Source organism: Botrytis porri (genome assembly GCF_014898465.1).
Source record: "Botrytis porri strain MUCL 3234 chromosome Unknown BPOR_016, whole genome shotgun sequence".
Classification (NCBI taxonomy): domain Eukaryota; kingdom Fungi; phylum Ascomycota; class Leotiomycetes; order Helotiales; family Sclerotiniaceae; genus Botrytis; species Botrytis porri.
In genome coordinates, this window is record NW_024066090.1 from 1,059,205 (window position 1) to 1,087,129 (window position 27,925).

The window sequence follows — 27,925 nt, forward strand, 5'->3', positions numbered from 1 at the left end:
TTATACCTCCCTTGATGATCCATGGAGATGCGGTTGAAGGATGAATAGAGTGCGAAATCATGTAATGTAAGCTTCCTCAATATTCAGAAGAAAATGATGCTTATTTTCAGGGTTAAGATATTTCAAGCCCATTCAGAACTTATAGGAGTCTTCGGTTACATTTTGAGAATCCTTAGGATCTATATATTACGAGAATGGTTTCCATTGACAACACTGACAGATGATTGCGCCTCTTTTCCTGACGGGCTGCCTAGTCTTTCTCGTTCTCGAATACAATTCAATCATCTGGATTTAGGGTTTCAAACTGGAAATACTCCGTGGAGAAGGAGGCGTGTCAGAAGATGTTGTTTTGTATAGCCGAATATACGTACGAAAAGTATAATGATTGAATTAAGTATTCATTGAAGATATGTATGTCACAAGTATGTATAAATGATTTTGTATTAGTACCATACCTACCCACAGTATCATCACATGTACAGATGGTACAGAATGTAGGTATGTACAGTCAATCGTAACTCGCCTAGCAAGTAGGACGACATCAATATTTTCGATACAGAGTAGAGGCAGGGAGGAACGGGGAAATAGAGAAGCGACAGTGATATTCTACTAAATTCATCTTTCACTGCCGTTAACTTTCTTACCTCTCTCTTACCTCTTACCTCTAACATCCTCAACTTCATCAAATGGTATTTTTACTCACTCGTCCACTCACTCATCGAAATTAGTGATTGCGTACCCTGTCCACATCTAAAGGTTTGACTTTTTTAGATTCAACGTGGACTTTCTGAAAGGGTTTCAAGAGACTTAAGACATCTGATCGAAATCGGGAATATTTCACAATTCTATTGATAGAAACAATTATGATTTTTTTGGGCAACGGATGGTCTAGATACTAGGTAGTCTACGGAGTCGAGAGAGAATAGGACTAAGAGTAGTGTGTCTTCGGTGTATTGTTGTGTTGTGATGGTGAAGATGTCAATACACGCACTGGTATACGGAGTATTCAGAGATGGGATATGAAATGAAATAATGAGGGATTAAATCTACCTAGGTAGGTACCTACTCACTGGTATGATACTCATTCATTCATGGGGGCAAAGCCCCCAAACCCCCATAGCTCGCTGCGCTCGAAGTTCTGATGATATCCTTCGTCCCGTGTAGATACTTATGATCTGGTTGACTGTCGATTGCCTTCTTATGCTCTGATACATATCTCAACATCTATCAACATCTCAATACTGCCTACGATTTGTGTTGATTCTTGTACTTCTCTCCTATCGTCCATATCTTCATTATCCCTCCACAAATCTAGGATTTATCCCCATAATTGAAATTGTGAATCCTCCACACCCAATTATCTATCAAGTTCGTCCAATCTTCTCAGATTGATGCTAGTCCGTCCTTAGTTAGATCATAATCGGTTAATATATAAAATCCATATTCATCCATGTTTATCCATGTTTTAGTGGTTTCGTACCCCTGATTAAGCTACTTTGGGATTAGCTCACCATGACCCCCTAGCTCATCTCTTAATTCTGGCCCATCTTCTAAAATCCATCCAATCTTCTATCTCTGTTCTCGCTTTTCTCGCTCTTGTCATTCTCCTCCTCCTCCTCCTCCTCCATCTCTCAACCACCTTCGTTCCTTTACCTTTCTCTCCCCTTCACCTCGAAACCCTTTGACCTTTTCCTCATCCTTCTTAGACAACACCATCTTCTTGGAGGTTAATTCTCCTGCTTGCTTGCAGGCGTCACATTCCTTTTATTATAACTGCCTCCAAAAACACATTCATTCGTTGTTTACTTCCCAAATCAATCCGACCACAGTCACTCTTTCGAGGAAAAGCAAAAAACATCAATTAATCCAAATTCATCTTCTCAACCTCAATAGTTCTTGATTATTTACTTTTGACTTTACGTCAACCGTTTCGACTGTTTCATATTGACTGTCCTATACCGAAAAAAAAAGAATTAAAGATAATTCACCAATCGATCTTCCCGGTCTGATATTCGCATTAATTTCCCATTTCACTCGCACAGCCTGCTATTTACCAAGTACCATATTCGAATCGCACCTGCCTTTGAGCGAAAAAGATACCCAAGACGACCTACGATAATAGCAAACTCGTTTTATAATTCCATAATCGATCGCACGTTTTAAATATTTCCTACGAGATCAGTCAAATTCGGTAGCAGGATTACCTATGCCAATATGGCGGACCATCAAAGATTAGCAAATATTATTAGGTTGGCACGTCGAGTACCATTAGCAGAGGCGGCTGCAGAAGATATTGGTAATATTGCATCGATATTGAAAATGTCATTGCCAGATCCAGTTCTTATGGTAAGAAGTGCTACAACTTCAGCTGCCGAATCCTCAAGCACATGTGCTGCAAATGATACTTCTGCTGCTTGTGAAAAGCCTGTTGGCCCTTCTGCCTACACTTTGCCCGTCATCCTAGGTATCGTGTAAGTTTAATTTATCTAACATTCAGTGGGTTTGTTCTGAGCTCTAATCATTGATCGTGATAGTATTCCTGTCGGCGGCGCCATCATCTTATTCACAATTCTGCAACGAAGATATATGAAGAAGGCTAGGGAAGAGGATATGAATGATCCAACCAAGAATATGGACTTTGGCATGGGTAGAATTTCGAGAACTGCTGGTGGGGAATCAGGAATCTCAAACTTCGATGACGAGAAAGGAGGTGCTGTAAGAACACGACAAATGTCCTTGGATCTGGGAGGTAAAAGTCCATATTTACTACCACCAGAACTACAAAATTCTAGGGAAAGCCTCCATTCGCTCTCAAGAACAATCCACTCGAACGAAGATCCTTATCGTCCAGTACATGAAGCTGTCGGGGGCAGCTCTTTACGTTCCAAACAAGGCCGCAACGGATCTTCGATTATGACTGAATCAAGCGCTGCTCCTTCCAAAGCATACGATGTTGGCTCGCCGGACGGACAAGGTCTCCTATCAAATGCTGCTGCAATGTCAAAAACAACTCCACCTTCAACCGGCTCTACTCCACCAAGATCAAACTCAATCCCACCTGCTAACATGCCGGCGGAACCCAAGGAAGCTGCATCTCCACCACAAAATGTTGCCAGCAAAGGTCTACCAGGTAATTCACGCCCCCCAAATGGTTTCTCCTATACTATGCCCGTTCCAATGCCCTATCCGGACCGGGAATCTTATGCTGGAAACCAATATAATGCGATCAGAGATAGTAACAATTACCTAGGCTCCTTAATCATTTCTGCTCCATCCGCTGCTGCTCCAACTGGTCCCGCCGAACCAAAGCCAAATACAAATCGTAAAGCGCCCCCTCCAGCAATTAATACCTCAGCAACGGATCCAAAACCTACTGCACAACAGCAACAAAAACCCCGAAACTCTGAGATTAGTGATTACGGTGATGGAATCGAGATCACACCACCATCTCCCGCTCGCGAAATCACAAATAACAAGGCAAATCGTTACTCCATGGACGTCCCACCTGAAGAATTTGCTCAAGCTGGTTTGGGTGCTCCCGGTTTTGATCCTAAAAGACTTTCCATGGGTTTCCGACCATTACCTCCTGATGCTCCAGCTGATGCTTCAGAAGATCCTGAAACTCGTGCCAACAGAATTAGATCTTTCTATAAGGAATATTTTGATGACTCAAGACCAGCACCACAAGGTCAATACATTGAGGATTATGATGCGAACTATCCTGGTCCAGGAGATTCTACTTACTTCGATCCAGCCACCAACAGCTTCGTTTTGCCATACGCTGAACCTATCACGCGTCGTGCTATGACACCACCTCCACGTGCACCAAGATTCCAAGGAGCACCACCACGTTCCATGCATGGCTCAATGGGTGGTTCCTCAATGCGTGGACCTCCTAGAATGCCATTCAACGAAGGGCCAAGAGCATCTTCATCTGCTTCTCAACGCGGTCCCATGCCATCTCCAAGAAAGAATTTGCCACCCCCTGAACCACTTACTTCGTTACCTACCCCATCCAAGCTCAGGGACGATTCATTTGCTTTACTCAACACACTCGACTTTGCACCAGAATTAACTGTCCGTGATCGTGTTGCCGGTCGATCTGAAAGTCCTTTCGGTGAAAGACGACCATATTCACCTGCACTTCCAGCATTTGCACCAATTGTTGGAGCATATGATGAACTTGCTGCAATGCCAAGCCCGTAAGTCTTTCCCTTTGCCAATTATCTTATTCAAGGTAGAATCATTGAACTAACATCTCACACAGCCACATGTTGAGAAAATCTGGTACCTTCACATCCCTTGATTTCGCTCCTCCAAGAAGATTCAAGGATCCAGATACTATGAGTGATGCTGGTAGTATCCGAAGTAACAAGAGTGGAATCTCATCGGTTCAAGCAAATGCGATTAAAAATGGTGCTTATCGTGTCAGTAAAATCCCTCAGGATATCGTCTTTACCAGGGATGATATGGCTACGACTTTGAAACCAGAATGGGGTATGCGTCAAGGTATGTGAGGTGTAAGAGATGCAAAATATTAGGGGTGTTTACTTTGTTTCTTTCTGGATTGATGCATTTGAGCGCGCATTTTTTAGGTTTACGTACCTGTTAAGCCCTATCAATTGTCAATATTGGGTGTCGATTTCATACTTTGTTAACATGACGATGATTTACCATACGTGATTATCAAACGATGGACATGGTTATTTTGTCGAAGAAGTGCTGAATTGATCTTGAACTGGTCTTTTCGAATGTGAATTGTTGACAGCTAGAGAATAATGTCTTTTATTGTAATTAGATGGGGAAATTGGGATTGGAGCCGAAGGAGTTCTGTTTTGTGTTTTTACATTCGAGAAACACATCTTAGGGATTTTTTTTGTGGCGATTTCAAGGTTCCGCGATTTGCATATAGATATTACACCACATTGAAATTTGAATGGGGGTGTGAAGATATGCGATGAGAGGTGTGGGGGAGCGTGGGAAGATTGATTGACATGGAAAAAGTGAGATGAGGTGGTATCTGGTTGTCGAGAAGGGATCAGAGGATGGTGGAATTTGAGAGAAATAGGATAGGGATAGGAAAGGAAATGGGGATCATGGTCGTCAGTCAATCAGTCTTTCTTGTATAAATTCAAAAAAATTGAAAATCCAAATCAGATACATTTTACCTTTACATTTACAATTAATTTGTGGTTTACTCGGATTGGTTCCACGTGCAACCGTATTTTAAGGGGCAGAGTGAGGTTTGGGTTTGATGTGAAGTATGAGATGATGATCTGTAGGTTGATATATGGTTAGTTGAGTGTAGATTGAGGGATAGAGAAAGTGGTGTACGGAACTTGGAAGTAGTTGAACAAGGGGTTGGGGTGGGGTGTACGAGCAGAATGGGGATGGAAATGGAAATGGAAATGGAAGTAGATGTATAAAAATGAGGATCTGGAGTAGGGATTAGGGATTGGGAATTGCAGGCAGGTATGAGATGGGACTTGGGATTGAGCTGGAGAGAGAGGTTGAAATTGATATTGGGATTGAGATTGAACTGGAGATTGAGCTGAAGATTGAGCTGAAAAAGGAGTTGAAGTAAATGTGAAAGTATGGAGTCGAGGCTGGAGTAAATGTGGAGATTGGATTTAGCTGGAGGTGGAGGTTGGAATTGGGATTGCATGAGTAATGAAGCGATGAGCGACAAGCAATGAGCGTGAGGGTTTATTCTTTAAGTTGTGGTTGTATTGTATTGTACCATGCTGTATTGTACTGGGTGCACTGCATATGCGTTAAAGGTGGGTAGGTATGTAGGTAGGCTGATATTTGAAGGGGTAGGTGAAGAGGTTGGTAGGTAGGCTGATAGATAGGAGGTTGATAGGTAGATGAGTAAATGGGTTTGAGTAGAAAGTGGAGGATAGATAGATAACAGAGTGATATAGGAGTATATGTTGTGATGGTGAAGATCCGAATAGGTCATTGACGGGGAAATTGTATGATGAAGTTTTTGGTGGTGGTGTGTAATGGATCATTGGATGATTGGAGATGAATAAGTCCTAGAGAGAAACTGATGTGGAAGAGAGAAATAAAGGATAGAGGGGTAGATGATTGGATGGAGGGGTAGATCTATGGGTAGAAAAGAGAAAGGGTATAGTATGGTACGATGTGAGAGATGAGAGATGAGGGTGTAGAGGTGAATTAAAGTGTAGTGCTGGTTATGTATGTAGATATGGATATTGGTGCTGGGATTGGTGTTGATTCTAATGTGACTGGATGGTTAGTTGATAGTTAGATGAGGTTTTGGGGGATGAGAGGTGGGTGGATAGATTTGGTGGACTGATTTAGGAGAAGGAATGTTTTGGTGGTGTTTTTATGGGAGTGTAGATTGGTGATGAGGAGGTTATGAACGAATGAACAGGATTTGGGAAGAAAGATGAGGGACTGTGTGGTATAGGAGAATAATCTGATGGTGAAGAGTGCCCAGGCTGTAGAATATATGAGGAGGGGATGGGACAGAAATGCGGGCAGAATAGGGCACAATATTGATTTTCTTCGCGGATCTTTCGGAAATTCGACAGAAATATCTCGTCTGTTGCCCCCAACACCTGTCTTTCATTCCTTCATCGATGTGGAAGTCTCGCTTGTGAGATGTATATGGACGGGTAGATAATCGCGGTCTAAAGGGGAATTTGGAGAGTGATGAGCAAACTCTGGTCTGTCATCTGTATTAAGAAAAGTGGCAGACCTCTTTATCCGAAAGCTACTGAAAGGAAAGACTGCTTGGTTGGTGGGATTGTGAAGTGATACGCGGTGTAAAGTTAAGGAGGGTATAGCCCTTGGCCTCTGGTTGCTGATAGTGTTTACCGAAAAACTTTGGAAATAGGACGCTGTTAAAGGCTAAAATAGACTACTTCAATAGGGTGAAGTTTCAAGGCAATCGCTGAAAATATCGTAATGAAGCGCCGACAAAGACTTATTTACCTAGTATACATCGCATTTTCTCATAAGACAACTTTCCACGCGTCATCAAACAGTGGAGGAGAACCACAGAGGGGACTGTGATACATGAGAAAGCAACGACGATGTCAAGGGACCATAAATTAACAAAGAAGGAAATCAAAGGGCATGAAGGTAAGGATTGGGAATTGGGAAACCCAATCATCAAATCAAGCTATGAAGTAAGAATGGAAACTTATCAGAACGTTTGGTCCGAATCCAAACGTTGTGTTGGTGTGCACAGTCGCAGCCTCATTTCATTCGAAGATCGTGGGGCCAAATCCCAATTGAGTAAGCCACATACCTACAAATGGTTATGATTGGCTTTTCTATGCTTAGGTACCTATGAACTTCAACTTGGTGTGCAGACCTAACCGCAGTAGCAAGTGTGCAATTGGTACCTGCAACTTCGCCTCAATGCAACCTCAAGGTAAGCACTCAGTTGACCAAACCCTCAGCACTTCTCAACCTTCATAGATTATTCCCAAAGGTATTCAACAACACATTTCTGTTTTATCTCGTTGGTATTCTGGTATGATCACCCCTAATGCATCTTCTGAAATACAACAGTGAGGGTCGATTTGAGCTGGTCAGAAATCTTGTTGGCAGCGACACTCCAAAATACGCCATCCTATCGCACACATGGGGGGCAGATGCAGATGAGCTGACCTTTCAAGACCTTATGAACAATACTGGACTGGACAAATCTGGCTATCAAAAGCTTCAATTTTGTGGAGAACAAGCTAATCGCGATGGTTTACGATACTTTTGGGTGGACACTTGCTGCATCGACAAATTAAGTAGTGCTGAACTCCAAGAGGCTATCAATTCTATGTTTCGCTGGTATCAAAATGCTACTAAATGCTATGTGTACCTTTCAGATGTTTCAACAAACGGACACAATCAAGCCACTTCCTCTTGGCAACCAATCTTCAAAGCGAGTCGGTGGTTCACTCGTGGCTGGACACTTCAAGAGCTTCTTGCGCCGAGATCGGTCGAGTTCTTCTGCTCGAATGGTATGTTACTTGGCGACAAGACGTCTCTCCAGCATTTCATTCACGAAATTACTGGGATTGAGACATCAGCTCTTCATGGACAGAATTTGTCTGATTTCACCATTGATGAGCGAATGTCATGGGCAAAAAAACGCCAAACGAAGCGTGAAGAAGACATGGCCTATTGCTTATTGGGCATTTTTGATGTTCATATGCCACTAATCTACGGCGAACGATCAGAAAGCGCGTTTAGGAGGCTCACAGAGGAGATTGGAAAACGCCCAAAGAAACACACTCTTGATGATCCGCCAGTTTTTTCTGCTGCTGATTCCAGTTCCAGAAAACGATCGAAAGCCTCACGATATGAATCTTCCAATCACCTATCCCGCCTCCAGACTGTAGGAGCCTCTGAAACCCCTTGCCAGTATCCTACGCATGATATTGATGCCACCACCAGGCAATGCATCATAGATCAACTCTACTTCCCCAAAATCGATGAGCGTCTAACGAGTTTGACTGCTGCCCAAGGGACAACATGCCGTTGGTTTCTTACCAAACCGGAATACTTATCATGGAACGATGTTTCAAGCCGGCAAGATCACGAAGGATTTCTTTGGATCAAAGGCAACCCCGGCACAGGAAAGTCAACGTTGATGAAACTACTCTTCGAGGAGGCTAAGCTTAAGACAAAAGGCGATTTCTCAAAAATCACACGATCATTCTTCTTTCTGGCACGGGGTACGATTGAAGAAAGAACAACTACTGGTTTATATCGCTCTCTTTTGCACCAACTATTCGAAAAGATGATCGAGCTTAGAGATAGCTTGGAGTGGATGACAGCCGATGGCGCGAGAGGTATTGAAAGAAATGGATGGAGTGAAGCAGCTTTAAAGCATGCTGTAACAAAGCTTGGAAGCAGGTCACTGATGGTATTTGTCGATGCGCTGGATGAATGCGACCAGAAGCAAGCAAGTAGAATGGTTTCGTTTTTTGAGGAATTATGTGAGCTTGCAGAAGTTTCCCAAGTTAGCTTGCAAATATGCTTTTCTAGTCGACACTATCCCACTATAGTCATCCAGAAGGGCATGGAACTGACTCTAGAAGATGAAGTTGGGCATATGGAAGATATTCAGCACTATATCAAGTCAAAGTTAAGGCTAGGCAAATCCAAACAAGCCGAGGCACTTCGGTTCGAAATCCTCGAAAAGTCTTCTAGCATTTTTCTCTGGGTCGTCTTAGTTCTTGATATCCTTAATTCCGAGTATAGATCTGGCTCTATTTCTATTAAGAAAATCAGTGAGCGCCTCAACGAAATCCCACCAGGACTGAACGATCTGTTTGAAATGATCCTAAAGCGGGATGGAGAGAACCTCGAAGAACTACAACTTTGTCTGAAATTGATTTTATTTGCAGCTCGTCCCTTGAAACCACAAGAACTCTACTTCGCAACTCAAATCGGTCTTGATGAAGATTGCACGGGTTTTTGGGATCAGGAGGATGTCAATATTGACCAAATGAGACTATATGTGAGGAGCTCATCTAAAGGCTTGGCTGAGGTGACGAAAAATAAAGCTTCAGACGTACAGTTTATCCACGAGTCTGTCCGGGACTTTTTGTTGGGTAGATACGAGACTCAATTGTCTGGAGTTCCCGGAAGTTTTGTCGGCCATGGGCATGACACGTTGAAGAATTGTTGTTTAGCTCAACTAAACGCTGTCATCAACCAAAAGGTTGTAAAACATTTCAACTTTAGCAAATCAAACTTCTGGGAATGTCGTAACATGAAATATCCATTTTCAAACACATTAAAGCCCGATGAGCCAGTCCCACTTAATCAACGTTCCAAGGAAACACAGTCAAAGTTGCAAGAGGAAATTAGACTGAAGTTTCCATTTCTCGATTATTCAGTCTTTAACGTCTTACACCACGCTAATCTTGCCTAGAAATATTTTATAGAGCAGGCAGGCTTTTTAGCAAAATTTCCCACCCATCTATGGGTATTCGTGAACAACTATTTAGAGAATCACGAAATCCGACGATACACGCACTCGGTAACTATTCTCTACCTCCTGGCAGAAAGAAATTTAGCCAACGTCATTCGAATACGTCCCAGAAAGGAGTCTTGTTTTGATGTAACAGAGCAGCGATATGGACCATCAATTCTTGCTGCTCTGGCTACTGAGAGCGACGAAGCTGCTCAGACGCTCCTGAAGGTTGAAGCTGAAACATATCCCTCAAACTCTCTACTGCATGACTTGTGCAAAATATATCACCCAAAAAAGAACAAAAATGTCAAGCTTGGACGCAGCTTCACTTACATACAAAAAAGAGATCTTGTTTTTCAGCTTTTACATTACGATCAGGAGATACCGCTTGTTTTTCTACTCAGCTCGGACGAGAGTTGGTTTGACCCCAAAGTGACGAATCGTGGCAAGACCTTGCTGATAGAGGCTGTTGAAATGGGTCATTGTGTTGTAGCCACATTTTTGTTAGAGAGGGGCATTGATGTTAATTTTAAGGATGAGACTCTCGCGGTGTCACCTCTGCAGCACGCTGTGGGTTGCGGTCACGCGAATATAGTTAAACTGCTTTTGGAGAAGGGCGCTGAGCCCAATTACAATAGCAGACACAGAGCACCCTTGATGATAGCTAGCTCTCGAGGACAGTTGGATATAGTCGAATTGTTATTGGTGTACGGCGCTGAGATTGATTGTCGGGACTCGAACAATCAAACATCTTTGATAAAGGCTGCTTCCCTAGGACATCTAGACATTGTCAAATTGTTATTGGAGTATGGCGCTGAGATTGAATACGGAGGGACCACTAATAACACACCTCTGATGATTGCTGTTGATGGTAAACATGACAAAATTGTCAAGGTATTATTGGAAGAAGGCGCTGAGGTGAATATTAAAACACAGTCTGATAACACACCCTTGTTGCAAGCTAGTTGGGCCGGATGCCTGGACATGGTCAATTTGTTACTGAAGCATGGTGCTGAGATTGATTGTCGGGACTCGCGTCATCAAACGCCTCTGATAGTGGCTGTTTTTCGTGGACACGAGAAAGTAGTTAAATTGCTACTTGATAATGACGCTGAAGTCAATTGCGTTGATTTCGGTGGCGAAACGCCCATAGTGAAAGCTTCTGCTGCCGGAAATATAGGTATAATGAGTCTGTTGTTAGATAGAGGTGCCAAGTTTGATTGTGAAAAAGAGGGGTTTGCGTCGGCGCTGCTCTCAAATTTGCGACACGGACGCATGGAGACAGTTGAGTTTCTCTTACAGAATGGCGTGGATACAAACGTAAGAGATAGGATGCCAGGGTATAAAGGCTGGACGCCCCTGATCCACGCTGCTAGAAATGGTCACGAGACAATAGTTAAACTATTGTTGAAAAATGGTGCTCAGATCAACGCGGAATGCGAAAGCGGTTCGACACCATTGTATGAAGCTGCTTCTCAGGGACACGCGACTATTGTGGAGTTATTGTTAGATAAAGGTGGCAAAGTTGATTTACTGATGAAATTTGGCTGTGGCCTACTTTCAGATGCTATTTCTAGGGGGCATGAAGATGTGGTTGCCATTCTTTTGAAGCAAAGCGCTTAGACTGAGGTGGAGAACAAAGACAACAACGGGTTATTGATACACGCTGTTAAAATAGCCATTCTAGGTGGAAAGCTATCTATACTGAAACTATTGCTGGAAAAGCCTCCAAACATTAATCAGAAGGATGTAAGAGGTCAGACGCCGTTGTTCTGGGCTATTTGTTTTCTGCGTGAAGATATGGTCAAGTTATTGTTAGACAAGGGTGCTGATATTGAATCGAGAAGCGACGGTGGTCTTTCACCATTGATGTATGCCATCCTTCTAGGAGGTTATCTGCCCATCGTTAAGACATTGCTAGACCGTAGTGCTGACATCAATGCTGAAGATGACGAAGGTTCATCACCATTATCCATGATAAAGAAAAATCCTAGTTTAATTGATCTGTTGGAAGCAAATGTTCCTGGATTAAAGATTGACCGCTGAGCACTGCCTGCAAAAACCCAAGGCGTCTTACAAGCGGTTAAAGAGGTGCACGGTGGCCAATGAAGAGTTGTGAAGGGCAAAACTTTAGGGGACGCAACTGCGGTAGGTACTTCGCCTTTCTATTTAGTCCAGAACGGCAGACACATAACACACATGCTCCAAACACACATGCTCCAAACACACATGCTCCAAACACACATGCTCCAAACACAATCTAAACATTCAAACTAAGGTATCCATGAATCATGCTATCATGGTACGAACAAACTTATATGCATATAACAAAATCGGGGATCTTGAGAGGGGATGGCCGGAGCGTGGAGGTTTTGTGTGTGGTCTGAACGACTTGGGACTTGGTAGATCTTAGGACATAGTTTTGATTCGATACTGGAGACTATCAAGAGATTCTATGCAGAATTTGCTGGCTGAATAAGACTGTTGTACCGGTAAACTTCTCCTCCTACATGTAAACACTACGTCGGAGAAAGGGTACTTTACAGGCCGGCCGCAAAACAAAAACACGAATTTTCAAAGCCCAATATTAGGGATCTGCATAGGAGTGTGGGAATGACCTAAACATTCAGAACTGCCCTCCCTTGAGATACGAAAGATCGGGATCTACACCCTTTGCTCTTTGCAACCGCCGTGATACAGACAAGTAAACAAGGCCTCCTTAAAATTGTTCCAAGGACAAATAATGATACTACCAACCACCTCCTGTTAACAAACATACAACCCGATATACTCAGTTTGCGATCTCCTATACACCCATAGGCACCCAGAGAACCTTCTTTCTGAGGCCACTTAACCCACATCAACGACCAGCAAAACAAACAGCAAACCATTTTCTCACGGCTATTCTACCCTCGAGTAAAATAGACAAAATCAAAACAAAAAAAAGCAAAAGAAGTTGCAACTGCCGTGAATCGAACACGAACCTCCACCTTGGAAGGGTGGAATCCTAACCATTGGACCACAGAAGCTTGATGAGCTGATGAACTGCTGTCCTTTTTATTGAACAGCTACTTTCATTTTGGATATATAAACATGCAATGAGAAAATTTTCCATCTGTGGAGTTGGGTGGGGTGGGGTGGAGTGGAGATAATCTCTTGTGAATGTACTTGGACCCCTGGCGTGGACGAAGCGGGACGATAGTGGATAGCATAGGGTCTTACTACGGCTGTGACTAGAGATAGTAGTATTTATTGTCTGTTGTTAAGGATTTCAGGGGGTATGGGGGATTGGTTATAAGGGAGCGTAGAGGTTAACAGTCAGATTTCGGCGTTACTGTTGTCGGATTCGAGGATCAATAAATGTGATTTTGTTGTCGTTTTGCACACTTGTCATTGTGAATACCCGGTATGGTACACCCATAGCTCAAAAGAAACGGAGAGTACATCACTGGAAAAAGAATGGACTAGATGGCAAAAAGTGTCAATCGTGCTTAAATAGACTGCTTTAACTCGTGCGGACTTGTAATGCCCATCTATTGGAGATTGGAGATGTAGTAGGAACTACACTCCAATATTTCGAGATGAAGAGGATTTATGTCGTGATTTGTTCTCTGATAACATTCTCATCGGGAATACTTCGCTAGAAGCAGTTGGATTCTTATGCTTGCCTGATTTTGCCAATTCCCAAGAGAACTTTCTCCGTGCTTAAACAGTGAGAGTCGAAGATGAAATAAAAAGACTTCATAATCCATATAGCAAACGTCAAACATGCAGATACTCTCTACATGCTTCATGGTTACTTTTGTGATTACTTCTACCCGACGGGACATCTAATCCCACTGCCACTCAAAACTCTCACTGTTATCCATGACCACCCTAAAAATATCTAACATAGCAAAAGGCTTTTCGAACACTATCGAAAATGAAGAATGGGGTTCAAAGACCAGCATCTAGCACTTGCAAGCCCTAGGATTACATCCACTCGAAGCTTCCCCTATAACCTCTCTGGCAAAGTTTACCATCGAAGTTCTTAAAAACATTTTTTGAGAGCTAATTGATTTGCGCGACTATTGTACTGACAGCAGACTTTATACTTTCAAGCTGAGGTAAATCAAAGTCAAAATCTCTTTTCTATATTAAGACACAAGTGCATTCTATACAAAAGATCTGCGACGAACAACCCCATCCTTTGGCCGCCAATAACATTCAATATCCCATACTTAAAATCAGTAACCCTTCCCCTCCCTTCCCCCAAATATCGATCATCACGCGCGAATCACTAACCACTGCTATTAGAAAATAAGCAATCATCCGGATTCGTCACCAGAATCACGAGAACAGAGTCTTTATTGTCGATCGTGATGTTAATCTGCATCATAGTAGGAAAGATCGTTGCTAATAATATTTCTGCGCAGCAAGAGAGTGAGGGGTATTGATATTGCTGGAGTCGCTGGATCGTTACGTTGTTCTATCACTAGGTGCAAATTTTATATCTACATCACGCGTGGAAAATAAGTTGTAGATATAAGCCTGAGCATTGCCCTTGTGGGTTCAGACATACAACTTTTGGAATGGGAATAGCAGAGGAAAATTCAAGGGGATTATCGAGATTTATATATAGCATGGTAATGGTAATACGTTGTGATGTGAATTATGTAATCATTAGACGGCGATACAAGCTACCATTCACATTCTCAAAGCTTGATATTGCAAACCACAAGATTTCAAACCTACGACTATATAAGCACCTCTCCCATCATGCAAGTCTATGAATATCTAGCTCAATCCCCTGAGGAGTCCACAGGTCCATGGAGGATCGACAAAGATGATCCCGATCACCATTTATTACCGTTCCAATGTGGAACATATCAAATCGGAGCGAATCCCCGGTTTGGAGTATGGTTTTATTGTTATTATAACCATTGCTGCCACAATATCTGTAAAAAGTATGTAGTATTCAGAAAATTCATCGGACAGCAATAGGTGGTCCGGGTTTCAGCGACAAGTGAGAAGAGGTGAATGAGGGGTGGACAAAAGATTTTCTCAGGACAAACTCAGATGTTTAGAGATATTTGCTGATTCAGTAGCCATTGGTGCATACTTTTGATCAAAGCACTTGGTATATGCGAGTCTTTAGTATGCATTGCGTAATAGCCTGACTCCGAAAGATAGAGGTAGAAGTAGACAGTGCACCCTTAGATGCTATCACCAGACTGTCAAGCCAATGAAGATAGCTCACTGGTTCTCCACAGAAAGGTAGATGACGCGTGTGAACAGACCTTTTTGTAGTGGGTGTATTTTTATCAAGGAAGGCAAGAGACGGATTGCTTTGAAGCTCGAGGTATTTGATGGATGTAGGATGCATGAAGTATTGCTTTTTCCATACGTTGCATAATGATACCAGGTGACTAACACACTGACCTTCACTGTGTAAACCTAAATGCAATGGAAGAAACAGAAAGCCAAGATACTGATCTAGTTACTATCATGAGGACTTCACATTGCCGAGCAAAAGAAATCACTCGGCTTAAGGTTTATCCTTTCGGCAGTAAGCTAGAAAGCCTCGTGGTACTTACATCTTGCATGTTGACTGTCTGCGATCTGGTCTCCGCTCAAAGGCTTCGAATCTGTCTTTCATGCGATCAAACAATTGATCGCGTGATATAATCTATAATCTTGTATATATTTTATGACTAATAAGAATAGTATTGATCATCAACCACGAAGAATGCCTTTTTGCAATTACTGAGAACCAGAACAATACCAGAATTTGCAAGCACTGCGAGTGAGAAAATGGACAAGTTAAAACTGTCTCTTATCTGACTCTTCTCTTCCTGGGTGGCTCACTAACGTAACTTATTGTGATTCTAATTCAGGAAAAGCACTAAGTTAGAAGTGAACCTTGAGGTCTACTCCTCCTGGATACAACACCTTGAAGCGAAAATGAACATACGCACCCTATAAAAAACTTTTTCGAAATGAATGCCCGAATTATGGCTAGAAGTCTAACTTCTACCTCTTATCTTAGTCCTTGACAAAACATAAAGCAAAACTGATTGCTTGGGCTCGCGACGGTGAGGGAAATTTGACCGCATTGCAATCACGATGAAGAAATACGTGATGGGGGCCTGCTCATCGATAATAGAATATTCTTTTCTTATCGTCGATGGCCCAAAAACTTTCTTAGATATACGATTTACCCCTGGAAGCGAGAGAGCAATACGGTATCAATCTCGGCCCCTGCCGAATGGACATGGCAGCGTTGCTGCCATGTGGCCATGGCGAAAAACTTTGATGGATTCATGCACACTGAAGCTAGCGGTGTGAGAGTGGTCGGTTGTGAAGGGGTAGCGAAAATTTGCATTGTAGGAATCTGACTATCGGAGAATAAAAAGAACCCGGTAGTGACCAATGTTCTAGAATATGCAATCTCACCACACAAATGGTTCTTTCAGAGGCACGTTTCCATAGTGGAGAGTGGCTTGCTTCGGCCTTCACTTTTCTCGTCGGAATTTCCGAGTTTATTGTCCGCCATGTAGTGTGATTGGGCAATGGTGGATCACACATGCCACGGAAATGAAGTCTGATAGTGGAGTGCCAGCAATAGTGGCATTGTGGATGATAAAGTTCGCACGGCCAAAAGCGTGGGGGGTATAAGCGGTGAATTTGTTTTGGAATTTAGAAAGAGATGATGGTGAAGTACAGCTCTTTGCATGCCATCACATCAGAATTGACGATATTTCCATGTGTTGAGGTGTTGACGTGTTTAGTTCGTGTGGGCATTTCCTCAGAAATCGATCGCCCAAACGTTGAGTGTACAGATAATGATCGGTACTCATGGTGTCATCGAATGCCGATGAATATAATCCAGCAGGGCAGTGAAATTTTTCTCTTCAAAATTGATATCTTTGCGTGCATCGAACTATGTCAATAGAATAAAAAGCCTATTTTGAAACCGGGCGAGATGAGTTCTATTTCGGAAGCCCCTATACCCATGTTGGTGGTCGATGCTCATTATAGAGTAGACATTTTTCACGGTAATCAGAGGAGGAACTGAAACTGCCGTTGACAACAACATGTAGGTTCCAAACGTGCTCAAGATGGATTCTACTTCTAGCCAATTTAAGTGATCAAATATTCGTCAATGTGTCTTTGAGTGACAAAACTGATCGCCTTGATCGTCTTGATTGACCTGTCCCATGATTATGATTATCAGGAGTAATCACCAATGTAGTTATATATGGTAATTATTATGGCTGTGTGGTACGAAGTATATGCATGCAAGGCATGGTCCTATGGTCTGTGAGTACATTGAGATGAGCTGACGAACAAATCACTGGATGTGCGGGTATTTGTAATGGTTGCTAAGAATACAAACGGGAGAATCAACGCAAGGGCCCGTATGATACCTAAGAGTTGAACGAGAAAGTACGAAGTAGAGAAACGAAAGAAAGAGGGAAAGAGAGAAAGACAGATACTCGTAGCTTGAGGACAACGAGGTCTACGAGTGAATGATGAGCACAATACGTAACATGGTTCCCGAAATGGTCGGTATGCATGAGTGATGGATGGTGAGTGGTGATGTCTCGAAGCGCTGAAATCCTTAAATTTTGTTGAAACCCAATTTCAATCCTGTTCAGCGATAACGATATGATCAATTGATGATACATAGGTACGATGTACAGAGTACACTTCATGCCGCGTGGAAAATGTAAGCCACATCTGTCATCTGGCAGCGGGCAGGAAGATGGGTCCATCGATACTAGATAGTCCCTTTGGGCCTCCTAGGTCTATCGTCTCGCCCGTCTCGTTTCGTCTCGTCTATTCTAGTATTCTAGTTTTCTAGTATTCATGTTATATCTCGTAGTGTGATGTGTCCTGCGTGTCAGCTTGAAGCTTGAAGCTTGTTCAAAGAGAACCACCGAGTTTTTCACCGATTAATGGGGCATTGAAGATGTTCGAAAGGGGTCCAGATGATCGAAGCGCCGTGAAGAGGAGTTAAGGAACACAAAAAGTTCCAGAGGCGATTAGACTTTGAAAGTGGACTTTTAGGAGAATTTTTCTTAGCATCCATCAGTGGAGGTCCTGAGGAGGAAGGGAAAAATGTGAAGAAAAAGCTTCCGAGCTTGATTTCTCTACCTTTCCGAGCTTTCCTCTTTCCTCTTTCTCGTGCCAATGTCAAAAGTTCAAAAGGCTCGGATTTACCAAATTCGTTCTTCCGGTCGTGCAATCCTTGTATTACCTAGGTAGGTAGTATTTGTATTTGGTTGCCCCTTACCCTTCCCTTGTTTTACGCCACGCCAGCCCTGATCATAGTAGGTTTTTTCGCTCCCGCTGCGGCTGCATGATTGATAGGGTAAAGTGGAACGGGGTATCTCTGTGTAATATTATGAAGGCCTTCTAGAAAGATTGTGAATTGTTGAGAAGTTGAGAACTGAGATTCACCATCTTCGGATTTGTAAAATGGTGAATTGCAATTAGCCGTGCAGATAGGATTTGGAGATAGATCAAAACTGCTGGTTGAAATTTGGATATTCTTCTCATTTTCGCTTCAGACATCAAATCTACTTGCTTACAGTAATTGTTTCAACCATCACTATCTCCATCTCTATCTTGATTCACGATTCATCATAGACGACACGTTTAAAAGTGTCATTAAATTTTTCATTTGCATGTGAATCTTCTCATATCAGTGATACCGGCATTTGAAGATGGGCGAGCTCCAGTAGCTGAATGAACGCGAATCAGTCACTGGTGGCCAAAGCATTACCCGAATCCTCGTGAATCGCGCTGTATTTTCCGGAGATGCGAATGAGCGTTTGCAACTTTGCATGTTCATGCACGAAAGGACACCTACGGAGTATGACCCGCTCATATGTACACTACTGCAAACCAACAGCTACCCATTATTTGATGGTGACGCGAGAGATACGATGAAGCCATTTGTCTATTTTATTGAAGAAAGAAATGGTCCATCAAACAACTTTTGTGACTAGCAGATGCAACTCAAAGAGGAAACACAGTCACAAGCACGAAGATGGCTTCCCTACAGCCGTCACCTCACAGTGTGGTCGTCGCAATGCGCCCACTTACTCTGTACTCCAATTCGAATCCGGCATAAGTCCCGACCCCCCAGGGATAGATCTCCATGTCAAGAGACCAAGCATGTGCGAGGGAAGACTTCATCTCCCAGCTGAATGGCTCGCTGCCCAAATATCACTGCTTCTATGACGGTGGGTCTCATTCATTTCGAACCTTGAAGCCCCCCCCCTATATTTTTGTGGGTAGCTTGTCCCTCATCACCACATTTCGGTTTTGAGATTCAACGCAACCTGCACGAAAGTGGAGAATATTCCCTTTATCTTTTGGAACCAATGCAATCATCAACCTCGCACCTGATCATCAGGACTTGGTAGCCTTGCTTGAGAACGGCGTTGTAAAGACGCTTTACCGGTCATTGGATGGATTGCATGAAATCCTTGAACATGCTTGGTCCCTTCCACCCATGACAGTATTCTGTGATTCAGATTCAGTCCATAAATGCAGTTCGCCAAAACACATCACGAATATCAACTCATCTGTCTCAAAACAGCTACAAGTACGGGACTCATCAATGGTTACAGGCCAGTTGAATCCACTCGGATGCTACTCTCGCATGCCAAGTGTGATCCGTGCCAATTGAAAGTCACCAAACCTTAATACCTATTACTGAGATTTTGAGGGCATCGTGAAAAAAAGCTCATGGGCAAAGCTAGGAACTTTGGGACGATTCCCATGCATGATAACATTGCAATTGTCACTCCGGCAGTGGGAAACCTGTTTCCATAGTGTTTCGAACTTCTGGACTCTAAGCATCTATTATGGATTAGATAGGATAGGATATGATAGGATAGGATAGGTTTGAGGATTAGCTTATCATACCTAACAAGCAGCATTTGAGCTTTTTGAAGGTAAGGATAAAGCTTGGGGCTAAAAGCTTGCCTCTGTTCTGTACCATAGATTTCTTCATCCATTTTGGAAAAAGACAAGAGACCAAAGAAAATCTGGATTCTCGTACTCTAAGTAGTAAGTAGTGTAATTATTTTTCCTTGGTTCAACTCCACTCCACTTCACGTCCCATTGTTCCTACCCGTTCAAGTGTTCAAGAGACTAATCCGTACCAGTACTTATTATAGTCAATCCAGTGTCCACTAGTGCTTTGCGTCTTTTACGAAGTACGGAGTACAAACCGCTGATTTTCTCCATTTATTCATTTATCTCTCTCCTCTCTGCCCCTTCAAATTCGACTTTTCTTCTTATCTTTAGACACCCGAATCCTTTGTCTTCTTCATTCATTCACCACCATTCATCCAGCCCCTTCATCTAGCCCCTTCATCTTCTTCGTCTATTATATCTTTGCCGTTTCATTCTTTGTTGTTGACTCATCAATCAATTTTCATTACAAAGGAAGACAAATTTTCAATCTTTGTAAACACTTCTTACCCGGCTCGCCAGGTTTTTATTCTTCGGACCTTTTTATATCTTGTGGCGTGTCAACCAAGATTTTGGTGCGGAAAAGGGTACAAGCCAACTCTTAGTTAGCTTGCATCATACCCTGAAAGAATCGGTCCCTACCGATCGCCGAGCTTTATTAAATACCCCCCCACCAACCAATCGATATCTTCGACGCTTTTCGAGAAAAATCATTCTTTATATATCGTCTTTTATTCTACAGGCCTATTGGAGGTGATCATTTCAAAGATCAATTGGCCTGGAAACATCGAAAATCCAAAGTAAATACAATGTCCGGCGAAAATGTCTCGTCGAGCGGAAGCAATAACGAAAATATTCCCACCACCTATACGGAACTAGTATCTGGGGATGTCAGTCCATCTGATAGTCTAAATGGTAGTGCGATCAACAGTGGACTCAACAGTGGAATCAACAGTGCATCTCCAAGCCGACCGAACAGCGCAGGAGGAAATCCACCAAAAAATCGAGGAAGAGTTAGATTCAACGCCACCAACGAAGCAAATGATTCGGAAAACAAGAAATCCCTTCACCCATTGAGGGATAAGTCTGTCTCACCTCAGAGAATGCTACATCAGTTGTCAATGCCAAAATCCGCCAAATACACACCATCTCATTCAAGAAATAGTAGTTCCAATTCGTTGATGAGATTCACACCCGAGAAGGAAAAGGATAATCCATTCTCAGACTTAGCAGTTATCAATAATAGTTCAGTTCCACCAACTCCTGTCAGCAAACCGAGACCGAGTGTATTGAGAAACAACCCTGGTGGAGGGTACAAGGCAGATCTATCGGATGTGGAAGAAAGCAACGAGAAGACATTCTCTGCTTTGGCTGCTCAGAGTAGAGCTCAGAGAATTGCTTCATTGGTTGGAAGTCACTCGACGCCGAACTCGAGAAGAAATAGTATAGACGACGACGCAGACGATTACCCATCTCCACGACCAAGGAACCCCGGCGGTCTTCCAGTTCGAATCGACGATATTCCACTCGTTCCTATGGACAGTAGACCATATGATGCAGCAGATAGCGATGATGACGTTCAGAACGAAAAGACGAAAGAATCGAGTTCGACCGAAGCACATAAACTCGTAAGATCTCACACAAGCAAAGGTCGAAAAGATGCATTCAAAATGCCTGTACCACGTCCAGGATTGGTTTCTGGTCAAGTCACACCCGAAGACGAACACGGTATTATGGAAGAGTATGTTCCACGTCCTCAACAATTTAGAGGTGGTGTTCTTTCATCACTCCTGAAGCTTTACAATGCACCCACCAATGGAACTATGAGCGTTCCAGCTTCTAGAAGAAACAGTGATGGCTCTGAAGGAACTCTCCCAGTTTCCCTCGGATCTTCGGGAGTCACAACTCCAAAGAAGAATGCAAAATGGTACCATCAAAAGAGTCAATCTCAAGATACTCTTGCTGGTCTTATGGAAGCATCTGCTATGTTAGCTGCGCCTGTTGGAGGAACATATACGCCCAAGAAGAAGGTTCCAAGACCTGGAATGGGAAAACGTACAAACAGTGGCAGACTTATTGAGACGGCCGCTAGACAACTGGCTGGAAAGCCAAGATTGGAGGACGAAATTCGAATCACTATCCACATCGCGGAGACTTTGAGCAGGCAAAAATATCTATTGAAACTTTGTCGAGCGTTGATGACATACGGAGCACCAACACATCGTCTGGAAGAATATATGAAGATGACAGCTAGAGTTCTTGAGATTGATGCTCAAGTTCTTTATATACCCGGCTGTATGATTATTTCTTTCGATGATGCATCAACTCACACTACCGAAGTAAAGCTCGTTAGATCTATACAAGGGGTCGATCTTGGCAAGTTGAAAGATGTTCATGAGATATACAAGGAGGTCGTTCATGACGTTATCGGTGTTGAGGAAGCCACACAACGATTGGATGCGATCATTCATGCGAAGCCAAAGTATCATCCTTGGTTCTTGGTTATGGTATATGGTTTTGCAAGTGCCAGTGTCGCACCATTTGCTTTCGAAGGACGTCTCATCGATTTACCCATTGCATTTTTATTGGGGTCTCTTCTTGGTTTCTTACAACTCATCGTTGCTCCCAAGTCCGATCTCTACGCCAATGTCTTCGAAATATCAGCCGCTGTCTTGACTTCCTTCTTGGCCCGAGCTTTTGGGTCGATTCGAGGAGGCGATCTGTTTTGTTTCTCTGCCCTTGCTCAATCGTCCATCGCTTTAATTCTCCCTGGTTATATGGTTCTCTGTGGTTCCCTTGAACTTCAATCACGTTCCATGGTTGCCGGTTCCGTTCGTATGGTTTACGCAATCATTTATTCTCTTTTCCTTGGATATGGTATCACTATCGGTACCGCTGTCTATGGTCTTATGGATGCCAACGCTACCAGTAAGACTACATGCGACGCGCCAATGAATCAGTATGTTCGCTGGTGTTTCGTTCCAGTCTTCACTTTATGCCTCGCAGTCATCAATCAGGCAAAATTCAAACAAATGCCCGTCATGCTAGGTATCTCATTCTCAGGCTATGTTGTGAATTTCTTCTCCGCAAAGAAATTCCCTTCGAGTGCACAAATTTCCAATACTCTTGGCGCTCTCGCAGTTGGTGTGCTCGGTAATTTGTATTCGAGAGTCAGACATGGTGTAGCAGCAGCAGCACTATTACCTGCTATCTTCGTACAAGTTCCTTCTGGTCTCGCTGCCAGTGGTTCTTTACTTGCAGGTTTGAGTACAGCGGACTCTATTACCAATAGTACGTCGTATGCCAATGGAACGACCAAGGTTAATGGAACGAGTTCCGTTACTGTTGGAAATTCGGAAGATTTGAATACTATTGTGTTTAATGTTGGTTATAGCATGATTCAAGTGGCTATTGGGATCACTGTTGGTCTTTTCCTGAGTGCGTTAATTGTTTATCCGTTCGGAAAAAGGAGAAGTGGATTGTTTAGTTTTTAGATGGGTTCTATTGTGTACAGGGTTTTATAGATGGAGTTTAGAGGGAAGAGAGGGATACGCCACACTCGTCTATATATGTATTTGCAAAAGTTCATTCGTTTGGTTTTGGAAATGCGATGGGTGGACAGAACATCGTGTTAGTACTTGAAGGAAGTTACGAGCTAGATAGTAAGCGTCGGTGTTTGGGGGTAGCTGGTTGCCAGGCCTATATGCGGTAAATGAAGGGAAGGCGCAATCATTACATTCTTTTGGCGGGCAAGCGAAGGGATTAGACGGGAGTTGTTATTTTCTTCTTCTTTATTTGTTTATGACTGGAGTTTATACGTATACTTCACTCATTCGTTTTGGGATGGAATGCGATAGATGAGAAAAAGATGAGATTTAGATCGGCTCTACTTAGACTTGCTTTTTTTGTTTTAAGGGAAAATAGGTAGGGGGTAAAGGATTGTAATGGGGGATGGATGATACCACGGCATGAGAAAAGGAAGGGGGAAGGAAAATTCATTGTAGCGATAGGGAGACGGGATCAATTGGATGGGGCAAAATCTTGGACTCAAAAACTCTGCGTTGTCTATTTGTTGTCATGTGAAATCTGCATTGCCGGTGGTTTGTGTGAAATCGATTTCTTATGATGATGTCAATACTGAGACCCTCTAACCATTCTTATTGAAAACAACGCATTGAAGGGTCCAGACTAGGGACTGGAGTAATGACGTACTGAGGGCCATCACGTTGTCTGTTGCACTCGGAGATTCGCAAGCAAGGAGGAAAGGAGTGGAGTGGAGTGGAGTATGAGAGTGGAGAATGGGAGTGGGGGGCATGACGTGATAGAAATCATGGGAGTACCGGTAGGTGTCGATTTTCAGGGTTCAATGGGTGTAATGAGTGGGGGTGCGCGAGGGATGGATCATGGATTTACTTTGTTTTATTTTGATTTGGTGTGGAGGGATGGAACGGGATGGGCTGAAGGGATTATTTGAGTTTGTGATGGAGGCGGGGGTGAGATTGAGATTGAGATTGAGTTGGTGGGTGGTGATAGATCTCTATTTTAACATGTGGGATGAAATGAGGGGCTGATATTTTGATTTATTGTGGATGTGATTGGAGTCAGCGTATTTAGAAAGGATGGGGAAATGGAGGTGCTTATTTGAAGAGGAGATTGTGTCTGAGAAGGACTGGAAATAGAAGAGGTTTGTGTATTTATAAAGTTTTGGATTGTGGATTGTCGATGAAGTTGAGAGAGGAAGATATGTTTTCTATCACTGGGAGATGCGGGGATCACTCTTCTTTTATTAAATGGAATTTAGAGCGGATTGAAGAGAGACGTAAAGTTTGTAATATTAATCTATCATGTCGTACCTAGGAGCCTTGGTCCATTGATGAAGGGGCGTAAGCGAGGGTATCGTATGGTGGTACTAGTAGTAGTACTGAATCTGCACCCGGAATTATTCGGAGATAACATCGCATTTGAGAAAGGCATTTATGTGGATATTGAGATGATGGATATCGTGGTCAATCCTAATAATGGAGTAGTTATCGGCGCAAAAGAGAATTGGACGAGATCTAGGTTATGGCATTGAGCTTGAATAACATTATGTTTGGATCTGGGAAATAAGGGTCGAGGTGGATGTCAGGTCTTGCATGGTTGAGGGGATGATATGGTAATTATTTTTCACGCAACCTTGGAAGTTATGATGAAGAAGTGCGGACTTGCGCGTTCGTACTGGACCATGTAGATTGTCTAGTGCTTGATCTAATTGTTCCTATCTATATCCTTAGCTTTCTTCATTTACGTCTCTTTAACTACACAATACCTCGAAGCTTGAAGTATCTGAGAGCTAGATAGAAAGAACGGAGTTGAACACAAAGATATTCGCTTCCGCGAAGTGTGCCACTTGATGTGATCTAAAGATATCTGATGATATTCATACACAAGACGCACTCATCATGCTGAAACCAATCGTTCACCGTTATCCCTCTGCACAATACCTCCTTTCAGATTCCATCCGTACCCAGGAAAGAACAAATCTCAAGCAAACTTTTTTTGTGGAGGTTGATCCCATGATCGATCCGGGCTCGAACGGACATTCCCCAGCGTGAGAAAGTTCCGGCTGTATATGAGTGAGATATTTGCTTATGTAGAGAGTTGCATTACTTTCAAGACGTATCAAGGTGAGGTAACTTTAGCCAGATCAACTCAGGAACTTTGATTTCATGATTGATTGTTACAGCTTAGGCCGGCGCGAACCTGTCTCCGGTAACGTTTTAAAACTAACGCTTGCTTTCCTGCTAGGAAGATTTTCAGCCTCTAAAAGGATGGATCTTTTCGACTTGGGACATAGACAGAATTGTAGCTAGTGTAGTGTCAGAAAGCAAGGAATCAATGGAGAATCAAAGACCTGAGAAATGAGAAACCATCGAGGCAACCTAGACTCATGACTAAAAAGCTTCTTGGTAAGAGCTCGAAAGAGGAAAAAAAATGCATCGTCTACACTTTGCCTTGCAGTCTTTGCTTCCATATCATACACAAACCCATTGACTGTTAATTTAGCATGAAACTCGAGTTAGCTAAAATTTCCAGAATCATACGGGTCATCTTTTGGCTTGCAGGTTGAAAATTGAGATACCAGCTTTGATATGCTGACACTGATTGCGCTTGAAGGAATTACAGAGTGTGTAGAATATATCGGCCTCGTCTAACTCTCTTCAAAGGGATATTCAATCTTCGTCAGGGGGCTGGATTGATCATGAACAATGAATCGTTGCTGTCACCACTCGGAAGCCTGACTTCATCCTAGTAATCCAACTCAACTAAACTAGTGCTGATCGACAGTATTGGATCATGTAAATCCTTTTCTATATTCTGAGCATTTTGAAAAAAATTATCGCCTGTTTCTACACATCAAGTAACTGAATTATGACTGGGGCACTTGGAAATTGACCCAGCTACTATGACAATTATGGAGCGTTGTCATCTCCCCACAAAATCTCAAATAAAGATAGTACGATCAAGCTCATTGAAATAAAGCTTGCAAAAGAGTTATGGCACATGCCAGAGTGAGTGATAAACTTGAAAAAGAGTCACCCTGAAGAATAGGGCGCCCTTGACAAACAACATCCAAGATATGAATTAGCGTGAGCAAATGACAAGACATTATCACTGACGGATGGTATACAGTAGAAGACCGAAAATCGAAAATGAGAAGTCCTTCGTATGTAAAATCACTGGCCATTTCTAGGAATGTGCGCAAGTACTTGGGTATCATTTTTCTCTCATCTATTTCGAAATTCGGTAGTTTAATCCGATTTTCCAGGCCGTCATCCTCATTCATCTCTGTTGCAATCCTACAGTCGTATAATCATTCATGCCTCCAACCCTCGTTTCATCTCCCAGCCTCCCCATCCAACACTCACTACACCCAACCCTCAATTCCTCACGGCCCTATAGATCTCCCTCAAATCCATCCCCTCAATCTCCCCCTCTGCTACCTCCCCCACCACCCTCCCGGGACAACCTCCCACCACACTAAAGCTTGGTATCACCATATTCGGCGGGACAACCGTCCCTTCTAAAATCTTCACAAAATCCTTCACGATCACAAACTTTCCCACCACAACATTCGCACCAATATTAACATGATTTCCTAGCATCGCAGCTTCGATTATCGAGCCGGGTCCGACGAACACATGATCGCCGATTTTGAGGGGAAAATACGAAAATGTTCTGTGGTTCAATCTCATTAGTAAGATTCACAGAATACACAGAATACACAGAACACCAGAGAAACAAAGAGCAATTCAAAAAATCATGACAAACCCTCTATAAATCTTCCCCGGCGGTCTCAACTCACACCCGCGACTGAAAAAACAATATCTTCCAATCGCAACCGCAACTGCGTTTCCGGCTTTCTCCCCCTGGGTACTGGGAGGTAATGTGCGTAAGAGGTCACCACGGATAATGACTTCTGCTTGGATTACGGTTTTACCACCGAGGATAATGTTTGTTGTGCCGATTATTTGGGAACGACGGGAGACTTTGTTGCCGGTGTCCTGGGGGGGGGGTTAGCATGGATTGGTTTGAGATGGAATTGAGATGGGAGGGGAAGTCAAGGTTGAATTGGGGGAGATAATGATAACAGGGCAACGAGAACTTACGGTTTCAATATATTCGCCTTTGGGCGCTTTGCGGGACATGATTGTTACATGGTAGAAAAGTAGATGAGGTTGAGGTTATTGCGTTCGGAGCTTGATATTGGGTTGATGTGGCAGAATTATTAAGGCGGTGAGATGAATCATTTCACTGTTTAAGTGCTTGCTAGAGGAACATTTATACATATTCGGTTCACATTGAAATTTGCGCCGTTTGATATGGTATGTTAATTGTATGTCAACGTATTCTTTAGATCGTGTCCATTTACTATTTCTGATTATTGTTCTCCTGTCACCCATGGGCCGTACGTAGTATTCAATATCCCTTTTCCTGAATCTTTCTCCCTTCTCC

At 42.9% G+C, this 27,925-nt stretch overlaps 4 protein-coding genes across 4 annotated transcripts; 3 read left to right on the top strand and 1 right to left on the bottom strand.

Annotated features, from left to right (window-relative positions):
- Nucleotides 1-2,214: 2,214 nt before the first annotated feature.
- Nucleotides 2,215-4,517, top strand: EAF01_010514 (uncharacterized protein; the record flags this gene model as incomplete). Its single annotated transcript, XM_038918771.1, has 3 exons — nt 2,215-2,471; nt 2,535-4,202; nt 4,268-4,517. 3 exons carry the CDS (start codon nt 2,215-2,217, stop codon nt 4,515-4,517), a joined length of 2,175 nt encoding a protein of 724 aa, XP_038765996.1.
- Nucleotides 4,518-7,525: 3,008 nt separating this feature from the next.
- On the top strand, nt 7,526-12,004 carry EAF01_010515 (uncharacterized protein; the record flags this gene model as incomplete). The annotated part of the gene is made up of 3 exons (XM_038918772.1): nt 7,526-9,880; nt 9,917-11,548; nt 11,594-12,004. 3 exons carry the CDS (start codon nt 7,526-7,528, stop codon nt 12,002-12,004), a joined length of 4,398 nt encoding a protein of 1,465 aa, XP_038765997.1.
- An 8,735-nt stretch (nt 12,005-20,739) lies between these two features.
- EAF01_010516 (uncharacterized protein) lies at nt 20,740-23,424 on the top strand (the record flags this gene model as incomplete). The annotated part of the gene is made up of 1 exon (XM_038918773.1): nt 20,740-23,424. The coding sequence occupies one exon, from the start codon at nt 20,740-20,742 to the stop codon at nt 23,422-23,424; it is 2,685 nt and encodes an 894-aa protein (XP_038765998.1).
- Nucleotides 23,425-26,850: 3,426 nt separating this feature from the next.
- Nucleotides 26,851-27,618, bottom strand: EAF01_010517 (uncharacterized protein; the record flags this gene model as incomplete). Its single annotated transcript, XM_038918774.1, has 3 exons — nt 26,851-27,148; nt 27,242-27,474; nt 27,580-27,618. The coding sequence occupies 3 exons, from the start codon at nt 27,616-27,618 to the stop codon at nt 26,851-26,853; spliced, it is 570 nt and encodes a 189-aa protein (XP_038765999.1).
- Nucleotides 27,619-27,925: the final 307 nt, after the last annotated feature.